Source organism: Watersipora subatra, chromosome 2 (assembly GCF_963576615.1).
Source record: "Watersipora subatra chromosome 2, tzWatSuba1.1, whole genome shotgun sequence".
NCBI lineage: Eukaryota > Metazoa > Bryozoa > Gymnolaemata > Cheilostomatida > Watersiporidae > Watersipora > Watersipora subatra.
In genome coordinates this window covers 16,428,978-16,442,781 of record NC_088709.1, presented here as the reverse complement: position 1 = coordinate 16,442,781, position 13,804 = coordinate 16,428,978, and the positions used below count along the sequence as shown (strand labels likewise).

Below are 13,804 nucleotides of genomic sequence, written 5' to 3'. Positions count from 1 at the left end.
TTATGTTGAAGTTCAGGGTAAGTTTATGTTGAAGTTCAGGGTAAGTTTATGTTGAAGTTCAGGGTAAGTTTATGTTGAAGTTCAGGGTAAGTTTATGTTGAAGTTGAGGGTAAGTTTATGTTGAAGTTCAGGGTAAGTTTATGTTGAAGTTCAGGGTAAGTTTATGTTGAAGTTCAAGGTAAGTTTATGTTGAAGTTCAGGGTAAGTTTATGTTGAAGTTGAGGGTAAGTTTATGTTGAAGTTCAGGGTAAGTTTATGTTGAAGTTCAGGGTAAGTTTATGTTGAAGTTCAAGGTAAGTTTATGTTGAAGTTCAAGGTAAGTTTATGTTGAAGTTGAGGGTAAGTTTATGTTGAAGTTCAGGGTAAGTTTATGTTGAAGTTCAGGGTAAGTTTATGTTGAAGTTGAGGGTAAGTTTATGTTGAAGTTCAGGGTAAGTTTATGTTGAAGTTCAGGGTAAGTTTATGTTGAAGTTCAGGGTAAGTTTATGTTGAAGTTCAGGGTAAGTTTATGTTGAAGTTCAGGGTAAGTTTATGTTGAAGTTCAGGGTAAGTTTATGTTGAAGTTGAGGGTAAGTTTATGTTGAAGTTGAGGGTAAGTTTATGTTGAAGTTCAGGGTAAGTTTATGTTGAAGTTCAGGGTAAGTTTATGTTGAAGTTCAGAGTAAGTTTATGTTGAAGTTAAGGGTAAGTTTATGTTGAAGTTGAGGGTAAGTTTATGTTGAAGTTCAAGGTAAGTTTATGTTGAAGTTGAGGGTAAGTTTATGTTGAAGTTCAGGGTAAGTTTATGTTGAAGTTGAGGGTAAGTTTATGTTGAAGTTCAAGGTAAGTTTATGTTGAAGTTCAGGGTAAGTTTATGTTGAAGTTCAGGGTAAGTTTATGTTGAAGTTGAGGGTAAGTTTATGTTGAAGTTGAGGGTAAGTTTATGTTGAAGTTGAGGGTAAGTTTATGTTGAAGTTGAGGGTAAGTTTATGTTGAAGTTCAGGGTAAGTTTATGTTGAAGTTCAGGGTAAGTTTATGTTGAAGTTCAGGGTAAGTTTATGTTGAAGTTGAGGGTAAGTTTATGTTGAAGTTGAGGGTAAGTTTATGTTGAAGTTCAGGGTAAGTTTATGTTGAAGTTCAAGGTAAGTTTATGTTGAAGTTGAGGGTAAGTTTATGTTGAAGTTCAGGGTAAGTTTATGTTGAAGTTCAGGGTAAGTTTATGTTGAAGTTCAAGGTAAGTTTATGTTGAAGTTCAGGGTAAGTTTATGTTGAAGTTTAGGGTAAGTTTATGTTGAAGTTGAGGGTAAGTTTATGTTGAAGTTGAGGGTAAGTTTATGTTGAAGTTCAGGGTAAGTTTATGTTGAAGTTGAGGGTAAGTTTATGTTGAAGTTCAGGGTAAGTTTATGTTGAAGTTCAGGGTAAGTTTATGTTGAAGTTGAGGGTAAGTTTATGTTGAAGTTCAGGGTAAGTTTATGTTGAAGTTCAGGGTAAGTTTATGTTGAAGTTCAGGGTAAGTTTATGTTGAAGTTGAGGGTAAGTTTATGTTGAAGTTCAAGGTAAGTTTATGTTGAAGTTCAGGGTAAGTTTATGTTGAAGTTTAGGGTAAGTTTATGTTGAAGTTGAGGGTAAGTTTATGTTGAAGTTCAGGGTAAGTTTATGTTGAAGTTGAGGGTAAGTTTATGTTGAAGTTCAAGGTAAGTTTATGTTGAAGTTGAGGGTAAGTTTATGTTGAAGTTCAGGGTAAGTTTATGTTGAAGTTGAGGGTAAGTTTATGTTGAAGTTGAGGGTAAGTTTATGTTGAAGTTGAGGGTAAGTTTATGTTGAAGTTCAGGGTAAGTTTATGTTGAAGTTCAGGGTAAGTTTATGTTGAAGTTGAGGGTAAGTTTATGTTGAAGTTGAGGGTAAGTTTATGTTGAAGTTGAGGGTAAGTTTATGTTGAAGTTGAGGGTAAGTTTATGTTGAAGTTCAGGGTAAGTTTATGTTGAAGTTGAGGGTAAGTTTATGTTGAAGTTCAAGGTAAGTTTATGTTGAAGTTCAGGGTAAGTTTATGTTGAAGTTCAGGGTAAGTTTATGTTGAAGTTGAGGGTAAGTTTATGTTGAAGTTCAGGGTAAGTTTATGTTGAAGTTCAGGGTAAGTTTATGTTGAAGTTCAGGGTAAGTTTATGTTGAAGTTCAGGGTAAGTTTATGTTGAAGTTCAGGGTAAGTTTATGTTGAAGTTGAGGGTAAGTTTATGTTGAAGTTCAGGGTAAGTTTATGTTGAAGTTCAGGGTAAGTTTATGTTGAAGTTCAGAGTAAGTTTATGTTGAAGTTCAAGGTAAGTTTATGTTGAAGTTCAGGGTAAGTTTATGTTGAAGTTGAGGGTAAGTTTATGTTGAAGTTCAAGGTAAGTTTATGTTGAAGTTCAAGGTAAGTTTATGTTGAAGTTCAGGGTAAGTTTATGTTGAAGTTGAGGGTAAGTTTATGTTGAAGTTCAGGGTAAGTTTATGTTGAAGTTCAGGGTAAGTTTATGTTGAAGTTTACAATGAAATAGTAAAGCGACTGCACTGGGTAGTTGCCATGAATGCAAGCATTTCCGATCTGCACTCAATGGATGATGTTTACCTAACCTCCTGCTATGCTATAGATAGCAATGTTATTGTTAAGTTACCCAAAATAGCCTCCTCAATTCCTCTGGGAATAGAAATATATACAATAACAGCTGCTAATCAGGCGAATACTGACTGATAGCTGTTGAAAACTTTTTAGACTATTCTCATTGGACAGACATACTGTTTGTATGAAGTGCCCAAATTTATCTCTCTCTAAATGTGCCAAATATTGGCCGAAATGAAGCCTCAGAACTGGTGTTTATGTGAAATGGCAGCTTTTATAGTTGTATAGTTTGCTTTCTGTTGTTTGTTTTTAATAAAAGTAGGCTGCGCGTTACTTCTCTTGCTAATCTACATATCACGGACTGTTATAAATGCACCCTATCATGGGAAGCAGGCTAAATGGAGTATTTATGATAATAACAATAAGCCAGGTGGTCTCATAAAGGTTTGTAAATGCCACATCAAGATAGCGGATTAAGTTGTAAATGGAAGAGGCATTCTGTTGAAAAAATGTCAGAAAAGGTGGCGGTATGTAGGGAATTCATATTATATTGCCACATTTGAAAGGACAACTCTGTCTTTAGCCGAGTATCCAGCCGACCATTTTTCTCTTCTATTTCTGGCCAGTTTGAGTTGCCATGTATAGATATTAGCTGCCCCTGAAGACTTTCTCAAGTGCCCAACAAATCGCTTTCCAGGCTGCTACAATAAACTTTGGAGGTCAAAAGTTGTGTTCTCTCAGTGGCATTTTAAAAATACCTCTGAGAGAGCGCGAGAGGTTTAAAAATACTATCTTGCGACCTGGCTTGAGGCTACCTTTCGCTGATGGCTAACTTCACACAAGAAGCTTAAACCTGAGCATTAGTTATTGATGCCTGTTCAGAGACTCGATATGTAATTGCTACACTTCAAAAGTAGGGAAACGCTTTATAATTGTTTTGCTTGTAAGCTTCATGATCATTCTTCCCACTACCCAATATCAGTAAAATTTTAGCTCTTTGTTAATTCTATGTTGTAGGCAAAGATCTCAGTCAAGTACCAGTCCGCCCCCATCCGCCCTCGGTTCCAGTATGTCTCCACCTACTAGCTATCACAATATGGGAGGCGTACACAATTCATCCAGTAGGTGTTCATTTCAGCCTAGTTTTTAATATTCCTAATTATTCAGTTCAGACCGTGACTGTGATGTATACATACATCAAAACGTGTTTAGGTACTCGTTGACCTGCCTGTGTTTTTATATATAACATGTGATATCCTTGCCTGTATCGTTGAGCATTGGTTGGAATGTAGTATTTTTACCCTCTGTATGCCTTGCTGCTGTAAAACCTTGCATATTGATCATCCCTCACGTATTGTGGTATAGTATTTATACACATGTTGCATCTGCAAAAGCTCTCTTTCTCTAGCTGCCATTATAGTTCCGCTTGCTGGCGAACCTTTCAATCACAATCATAGAATGTGATGTCACGAGTCGGTTACTCCACACTTTCGTGCCTTGTTTATCTCTGTTTATAATATTGGAAATATCAAATCCATAATCATCATCTGTGTGTTTTAATAACGAGTGGTATTGATTTCTCTGCTCTACCCTCGTTTCCGTAGAAACCATTTCCATTCATTTCCTAGTCGCTCATCTGTATTGCTTGTTTTTAGGAGTGCAAGATGTAGAATTTCCTATACGCAAGACAGCCTCTGAGCCTAATCTCAAGGTTAAATCTATGTTGAAACAAAAGCTAGGTCATGAAAGGCGGAATAGTCCTATGATGGCTCGACGACGTCCACTAGATGTGTCCTACGGCAATCAGCTCCCAGGTGTGATGCTTGATTTTCTCTTCGTGACATTGTTCATAATTTAAACCCTAGTCTGCTTGCATCGACAACAGGTGTTCCGGTCGACCCTTTATTCTCTGGATAATTGGCTAATTTTATGAAAATAACATATTAAGAAAATATCTGTGTTTTATTCCGATAGTAGTTATAAATAGTCCTTATTATTAGGATGTATTGTAATGCTAGTATATTAATACACTAGCTGTACTACCCAGCGTTGCCCGGGTAATAAAAAAGTCTTTGGACAGAAAATTTGTTTGTATTTAATATATATCAACATTTTGCATTTCAACTTTCAAACTACATGTACATATCATAAAAGAAGCGTTTTGTGTTGTTGAAATAAATTAAGAGAGAAAATAGAAACAACTGTAAATGTTTTCAAACATTGTCAAACAACTGTAACTTTCAAACTTCATATCACGAGGAAAATATTTTGTGCTCGACAAATAAATTAAAAACAAATAAAACAACTATAAAGGTTTTCAAACTTTCTCAAACAACTGTAAGTTTTAAATTTCATAATTTGAAAGAAGTGTTTCGTTGAAATGAATTAAGAGGAAAAATAAAAGTGTAAAGGTGTTTAAATGTAAATGTGAAATCATTAGCAAGTAATGGCTAAATATAGTCTATTTTACTACGATTACAATTAAAAACTATTTGGTATACAATTAGATGATTTTAGTTTGTTTCAGTGTTTGCATGCAAAAATTGGCATACCGATTTTCGCAGGCCAGTGTTGGCATGCCAAAATATCGTAGGCTGTAGACATACATAGAGTAGTAGAGAAACCCATAGTAATTATCTAATGCAATCACAGTAAAAATCATCATCATTAAAAAATAGTAACAAAACAATATGTTAACCTTAGTAACTATAGGTACCTACAGTAACTTTAGTGAATTTTGTGGTTATGATCTGCAAGATAATATAACATTACAATGTACTGCGTGGAGGGTTCTTACCTTCGAGGCAGACGTGTAACATAAATGCTGAATCTAACTTAAATGAATTTAGCTTACTAAAGACATGTTTGAAGGAAGTTTGAGTATGTATCTTAGTAAACTTCAAGTTTTTAACTAAAATTTTATCATTTATCCATTTGCCATATCTGTTTTTACCATAATGGATAATGCTGAACTCGCTATGACGAGCAACGTATATCTCTTAATAATGTATATAATCAGTACACAAATCGCCAAATTGTAATTTCGAGATACATTATTATCAATATCGTTCGACAGAAAAAATTCGCCCAACGAAAAACCATCGTGTTTCCTACAGTTGGGCGACAAATATTTTATAACAGGGGCATTGTAACGCAACGCTCGAAAAATACGTCATTCAGCGTGTGCATACGCTATACGGTATATGATGACATCATGGATCAATACGCCTTGAATAGCTCAGTCGTAGAGTGCGAGGATTTAAACTTGCAATCTCCGTGAGTTCAAATCCATCGGAATACGAAATTATCATCCCAAGATGTTAATAGCTATAATTGGACATACGCGGATACACAGACACACATACACACAAACTTTGAGAGATATGTATATTGATTAGCTAAAATTGTATATTGGCATAGCCTTATCTAAATAATATGCTGTACAGTATGGGAATGGCCTTATACTATTGTTTTGTTTTTAATCAAAATACTGTCAATGGTGAAAGCAATGCTATATACGTATGTCCACTTATACTCGTGCCGGCATTCTAGGAATCACTTACGTAGAAACTGCAATATTATGCCTACATGGCTGTCAATCCTTAAAACTGTCTAGGCAATCCGCTTATCACCAAACAATGCTGAATATTTAATACATTGTAATAGCTCTAGCAATAGTATGGATAGCTTATAGATAGCTTATAAATAGCTTAATAGTAAAGATCTACTGATTCATTACATGACATGCGCTAAAATCATCACAAATCAAATCATCACAAATCATCACAAATCATCACAAATCATCACAAAATCCAAGTTTTGTTAAGCCACTTGGCACCTTTTGGTAGCTACTAAATGCCCAGAGTTAACACGTAACACTACTGCGAGTCATTCAAAAAAACAAATTTTGTTCATGATTATTGGCAGCATGTAGCATTATAGCTTTATGGTGCTTTAAAGTCATGAAATTAAATATTTACTCTGATGTTCATATCGGTTCACGTCGAACTGACGGGAGTTGCGCATTCTCATGCGCGTGTTCGTGTTTATCTTATAAGTTATAACTCGGTATTAAAATTCACAAACATTTGAGACAGTGAACAGTGAAGACAATTTTTGATCATCATAAAGTATTAGTACATCTGTTTAGCTTAGCTTTAAGAGAGCGATACCACCTACGAAGTCACGCTCTTGTAGCCATTTCGACATCATATGGCAGCCTCTCCTTTAGGATTATTCCGAATTTGCTACATGTAGGGGCTACTTGGTTAGAGTATATGTGTGGTGGTTAGATTCCAATCCTGTTTACAAATGTAGGAGAATCAAAGAGTAGTTTTTACCTTGATTGTGTGATACGCAAGGGTAAACAATAACTAAGAATGTTATTGTTTAATGGGTCCAAGAATGTGTGAGGCGATGTATCGTTAAATCTGTAGTCAAGATCTTTATCAATAGTTTGTGTTTGTAGGCTATGATAACCGAATGCTTGTCTGCTAACAAACATGCTCAGTGTGTATGCCAAGTGCCAGTATTGGATTCATTTGCAAGACATTCTTTTAATTGATAAAGTAATTACCATGTCAGCCGGATATTGTTGAAAGTTGCGTGTAGAAGATAACTCCGCGTTTATCGATAAGCTTAAATGTTTGCTTTTCATTTACTATCTAATATACCTAAAAATTCAATGCTTACCTTTATGGAAAATTGGCAAGCATTGCTAATATTATTTGTGTTTCTTTGTTTGATCTTCAGATGAATTGAACTTGCGAACTCATGCGTAGTACAGTACAACACTCTATATGATAACATTTATCTGCTTTTCATTTCTTGTCTTGGGTAATTCAGTACCACGAGAATGTGATGAAGAAAATATAGCTAGCAGAGATGTCATTTCTATTTGTGTCGGTTGTGTTCTGCAGAAAGCATCAATGGATTGGACCCGTTGTCGGTCTCACCTCCTATCAACCTCGGCTCAACGCCTGCCATAAGTGCAGAAGTGCACAAAGCTGCAACGAAACGCTCCTTTGAGGTAAGCTCATCGCTCATACAAACGGTATGTCGCTGTTTAGATACAGGTCAAGAGAGTAGAAGTATTTTCAATGCAATCTTTCTATGAGGCTATAGGAAACCCAGTAGAGTGTCGCTTGCGCTGAAATACAATGTACGAGAGTGGAAGAGACACTGTAACTAGCTCCACAGCAATTCATCATTTGGTGATTCAGTTAGCGTATTAATTGCTTCACTCGAATAGATAATTGTTTTATAAAATTGATATTAGCTATGAGGGCATCAATTGGGATTTATTGTTGCTTAGCAACCTTTCACCGCATCTTCATGCTCTGGAGATTGGTCCTTGATCATTTGATTAAAGGGAGTGCACATAAATACGAAGATTTTCCTAAGACACTCATTCTTGGAATTAACTGCCCTAAGAATGTCACTTGATACTAGGAACAATTATTCTACATTCAACAGTTACTAGAAATATTAACTTTGTATTTAAGTCTGCATGTTTTAGTTTCTACTCGTGTCCTCTTTATTTGTTTAAGTTGGATACAAGTATATTCAATTTAACGTTATTTTAATTAAAACTTGAAAACTCAAACAGCCGATCACTACGAAATAGTCACAGGTAAACAACCTCATGGAAACATTCGCAACTGCCATTTTAATTTATGATATTTAATGATACAATAGCATAAATATGTGCTCAATTACGTAGTTTTGTTAAACAAGTTGAGTTCCGCAAGATCTTCCCCGATCATGTGAAAATGTGTTGCCAAGTCTTTGCTTTCAAAAAGTAGCAACAGTTTTCACCACGGTTATCTTTAAATTTAAAACATGTCACAGCAGGGATGGTTGGTTTTCATCCAGTTGCTCCCCTCTATTTCAAAGAGCAAAGTTTTCTTCCATTTGTATTGGTTTTGTCATCTCGTCTTATTGTTTTGTCGTAAGACTAGTCGAATGCCCAGCGTTGCACGGGTATTAAAAACAGCTTATAAACAGTGGCTGGTAATGTAGTTGCCATTGGCTAATTTGAGTGAGCTACTATACGTATTGCTAAACGTACTAATAAGAGCTGTGAGAGCAAGTCTTAGTGACGCTGCGCGTAATACAGAGTGCTTTGGGAATTTTAACCCAGATAATGGCTCATATCATCTTCTAAATCCATTGCATCCTGTGTAGCTTGATGGGTTAGCTTGTCGCCTTGCAAACGGAAGGTTCTGAGATCAAATCTTCTACGATACGGATGTTTCATTGCCAGATTTTAATAGTTATAGCTGAACAGATGAATGAAAAACTTTGAGATTTATCTATGTAAATTACTAAAAAAAACTCACAGTAAACAAAAAATTTAGATAACAAACTTTGAGACTTATATATATAGATTAACACTATGTTGTGCTTGTTTGTACAAATTTGTCGGCTTTATATTTGAAACTGTGTGGAAGATTAGAATATATTTAAATATTTATGTGCTGTCACTGAGTCACAAAACATTTAATTTACTGTTAATACATGATTATGAAATCTTACTATAAATATGCTACGATTTCTTAAGTACATAGAGAAAGAATCAATTTGGGCATTAGTTCAAGCGGGTAGAAGACCGAGTTTGGCCAAAGAAATTAAAATGGTGGTTCACAAGAGACTGCCAGTATTAATTGCTAAGGTTTTGTTTCTTTCCTCAATTTGCCCAGAACATGGAACGTGGCTTCAACTCATCCTGAATACCTTCGACTAAAAATATGCTGCTTACCTGTTTAAAATACAGTTTCAAAGTTGTTTCTTTCACCTTTATTTTTGTTATTTACAGTTGCAATAATTTAGTTCACTGTTCCTACCTATAAAGAGTATATGTTTAAAGGACCATAAATGTAGCCTCTGAAACCCTCCTCTCCCCACCCCGCACCCTACCAAACTTAGGGAGTCACGACAACATTTCATTTGCTATGGCAATCAGTCAAGATAAATTATTTATAATAGTTTGAGAAAAATATTTTTTAGATTTTAACAAATTTTATTTAGATTTATCTAAATAAAAAGCATTTAAAAGCTTGTCTAGTAAATCAAACATTTCCTAAGCGTAAAGTTATTATTATTATGTATTATTAAGTTGTTGTATTATTATTAGAGTAAATTATCTAGCTTACCGCTCATAAATATATTAGCTATTATAACATAGATTAAGTTTGAAGCGGCAATACAAAAAATTTTCTTATGACGAATTGATGCTTTACAAAGCATTACTTCGTCGAAGTATTCCTGGCAGAATTAGAAGCCTATATGCGTGCACAATTAGCTGTGGTGCTTAGAAGGTTATGGCCTCGGAGCTGTGGTGATAATGCACATTATAGCAGCCATTTTTGTTTGAAGTTAGCATTATGGCAAGCCCTTTTGTGAAGCCGCATACCAAACTGTTGGATAACATTGCAGAGCCAGCAACTGTTACCTCTTTCATACAAAAAGTGTGTCGGCACTATTGGAGTAAGAGATGTCAACGTGCCTAGTGTTAGCTGCCTCTCACTGTTCTGTACTCCTCCTTCAGCTACAGTACCTGACAAAATAGTTTGGATGCAATCAGCAACGCATGGTTTTTCGGCCTGAATAGCTTTCAAGATTTTACAAATAAGTCACCAAAACTATATATATTTTGATTCCTTACACTGTTAATAGTCAAATGGGTTTGATTTTATCAATTTTGGTCAAGTTAAACTCCAATTAAACACTTAAGAACAATTAAGTATTTGAGTTATATAAATATTCATAATATCTGGCTGAAAGACAACAGATATGTTGAGATTCCAAGTTTGGTCTGAATTAGTCTAATGAACAATTGCGTCCCTGCTATGTTGCCCATCACTGGTCATATACTGTTCAGTAGGAGAACCATTGTATTGTAGGAGGTGTTTGCAAACTGACCCTTTAATTCCAGATAGCTTGTATATTTCCTGGCTCCTTGTATTGTAGGAGGCTTTGGCAAACCGACCCTCTGTGATTCCAGATAGCCTGTATATTTCCATGCCCAACATATCCACTCGGACTAGTCAACCTGTGAGTATGGCAGCATCTCTTTTTTCTTTTCAGTAAAATTGGCACTCCCGGTTACCTGCTGCCGGTTAGAGCTGCAACAAAATCAAACTGAAAGTATGCTGTCTTGGGGACTTAGCCGTTTAATTTGCTGTCGAAAAACATAGCTTGATCTTCATGATCTCCCACATTGTGGGTGCTGCCATTTTAGAACAAACCAATGACTGATGCGGAACTGAGAGCTTCTCAAGCAAGCAGTTACGGGCTTCCTCTCGCAGGGCATCTATATCCATCCGCATTCCAGCGCTCCATACCAGGTGGGTCTTCTGTTTAAAATGGTTGATTAGACATAAAAGGCTAGGAGGGAGATTAGTTAGTGGGATGTATGTAAAGCTCTCAACAGTTGAGATGCTATTTCGTTTGAAATGCTCCTGAAAAGGCTTCTATCGTGTCCATGTAAATGCATCATTAACACTTTTTCTCATAATATAAAGTGTAACGGATGGTTTTTGCTGCAAAACAACAGCTGAAGTTTTTACTATGAAGGTAGGGCAGTAGATGTTGCAACCCCGCTGCATAGAAGGTGCAGGATTCCGCAACTACTAAACACTCCATCTTGTTAACGCCTTAATTAAAATAAGTCCTTTAATAAAGATAAATCCTTTAATTAAAATAAATCCATGAATCTATTTTTATTTGTTCTTTAGAAAATTTTTGGCACATTTGATTCGTTACAAACTCAAAGTTGTTTCCTAAAACAAAGCACATCAAATAGAGTCAGGATATCATTAATTCTGGAATTGAATAGAACCAAGGCTAAAGTAGAAGTAAATGCAGTGAAGGAAGGAACTCTGGCTAGCAAAGTGAGGTCATTGAGCTAGTGAAAGAACCACAGGCTAGCATTGGGGAAGCTAAGACTATATACCTAGAGCTATACACACACGGATGTCTAATCGCAGCTGACATCTTATGCAATCTTATGAAGCTTGCACCTACGTATGACAGAGTACACCTACGTATGACAGCGTACACCTATGTATGACTCATATTGTTGTAAAGTCTCCTTATCTTTGTTATGATTTATCTAAATGGATTTATGGCAGCTCGACTAGTGTTACACGGGATGTATCTGATGTGCCATCGTCAGATCGTGTAAAACTGTCAGATATTCTCAAAGCTATCGCATGCGCTGTGTAATGTGGGGCCAGAAATGCAGGATTTCTCACTGTAGACCCAATTCTAAACTCGGCCCTATGAGGCAAATTTGATTGATTTAACTTTGTTGTGGAGGGTAGGAGGGTTCACTTTGTGTCTTCATGTCACTGTTGGTATCCATGGAAGTCACTGCTCATGGTAGCTACCCTTTGCCTCTACCCGTAAACTAGCTGTAAAGGTTACATATTCAATTTATAAGTTCTTTTACAATGCAATAGAGTGAAAAGCAGGTTGATTCGGTAAACTTGTTCCTTTATGAGAAAAGAGTCTGGTGCATCAGCGCTATGAGCCGCTCTGTATATCACAAAAACTTAGCACATACCCACTGATGTCGCCCCGGAGTATATCAGCAAAAAATTGATCAATACAGTTGTTGCTATATAATTTCAAAGACCGATTTACAGGAAACGTTTTGCTCATGGAAAAAATTTGGCCATGAAAGGTAGATTCGGTTTGCTAAAAAGAAGCCTAAAAGCCATTGCAAAGCAGTAAATATGCTGTATAATTTGCCCACATGTGCAGAAGTGTTTCCAACAACAAAGCGAAAAAAGTAATATAACAAAATGATAGCTATTTCTGAAATTATGGAACTACTCGCACGGCCACTGTAATTTTTATTTCGATGTTCATAAATGAGTAGAACGATACCTTGTTTGATAAAAAGGTGCATCTCATGTCGTACAGCAAATATCACAAGCTTAAGTTTTGGCAAGAGCAATCTTTAAAGGATCGAGCAATGTTTGTCGTGGACAGTTTCTGATTGCGAATGATCATACATTAACTTCACATTATTACCCTTTCATATGGACTGTCAGGGGGCACCCCAAATACCTGATTTTGGACGATCCACAAAATTAGCAAAAATCGATCTCTGCAATTTGTAATAAAACTATTCACGTCGCAAGTGCATTAGGTTAGGAGTCGGTATGTTTTACGACGATTTCTGTAAGCTAATAAAATGTCAGGTAGTTGCTTTGAACACCATTTGTGATGCAATGCTTAATTGAATTAACTGAATGATAATTGAAAACATTAAAAATTCATATTGAAATTTTGTAAAATTGAAAATGAATTTATTAAAAATTTATGTCCGAATTTTGCCTAAGTATTCATAAAAAGACATATAAATTTTTAGTTTTACTTTTTCATTCTAATTTTTTGTACACTGCTACATGCAAGTTTCTATAATTTGTTTTAAAATTGATCAATATTTTTACAATATTTTCACCGTATAGTGATGCTGAAGTATTCTATAGATTATACTTTGAACTTATAATTAGAAGACTTATAGTTGAGTTATTTAATCTTTCTATGGTAACATCTTAACTCCACCCTCAAACTGATTAAAATTATTGTTTCATCTAAGTTTAACGATAAAATTTATTACAAGTACTGCCTATGTATCTCACATAGGAACAACATTTTTAAGTTACTTAAGTAAATTTGCACCGAGTAACTATATTCTTTATTACTACACTATATCACAATAGCCGTTCATCGTGAGGTTTTATGGAAATTATGTGTATGACATTGTCATTACCATGAAGCATGTTATATATGTACCCCAGTAAAATATTTAGCCCATTAGACTAAGGATATTTTCTCTGTAGGCTAATCGTAAAAACTGCCTCATATTTTAAAAATCAGTGGCCCACTAAACTGTTCTTTTCTTACCTATAGAGACCCACTTGTGGCGCTCCTTTTCAAGTGCCGTTTAGCTGGTGTTCCTGAAAACTTGTTTTCTCACATGGGCTGATATCTGCAGCACTCCAATCTAGGTACACCCTACCCTGAACGATCTCTGTAACAATGATTTATCTTGCTGCAATACACCTGTAAATCACTCAAGAGCTTAAGAGAGGTCTGAGAATTAAGCAAAATTTTAGGTGGCTTTTGCGTTTTTATTAAACTTGTCCATTCAGGCAGCTTCTATCTCTTGTATATCTCATGCGTAAATTCTGTTGGAGTTGTCAACACTTAGTATTT

At 35.6% G+C, this 13,804-nt stretch overlaps 1 protein-coding gene across 2 annotated transcripts in view; it reads left to right on the top strand.

The window, feature by feature from the left end:
- LOC137388608 (histone deacetylase 5-like) overlaps positions 1 to 13,804 on the top strand; it is a 75,080-nt gene that overhangs the window by 44,187 nt on the left and 17,089 nt on the right. For both annotated transcript variants that reach the window (XM_068075087.1, XM_068075086.1), the window contains exons 7-11: positions 3,590 to 3,693; positions 4,228 to 4,386; positions 7,492 to 7,601; positions 10,544 to 10,627; positions 10,815 to 10,920. In XM_068075087.1, the coding sequence (XP_067931188.1) occupies positions 3,590 to 3,693; positions 4,228 to 4,386; positions 7,492 to 7,601; positions 10,544 to 10,627; positions 10,815 to 10,920 (563 nt within the window). The remainder of the gene's footprint in view (positions 1 to 3,589; positions 3,694 to 4,227; positions 4,387 to 7,491; positions 7,602 to 10,543; positions 10,628 to 10,814; positions 10,921 to 13,804) is intronic.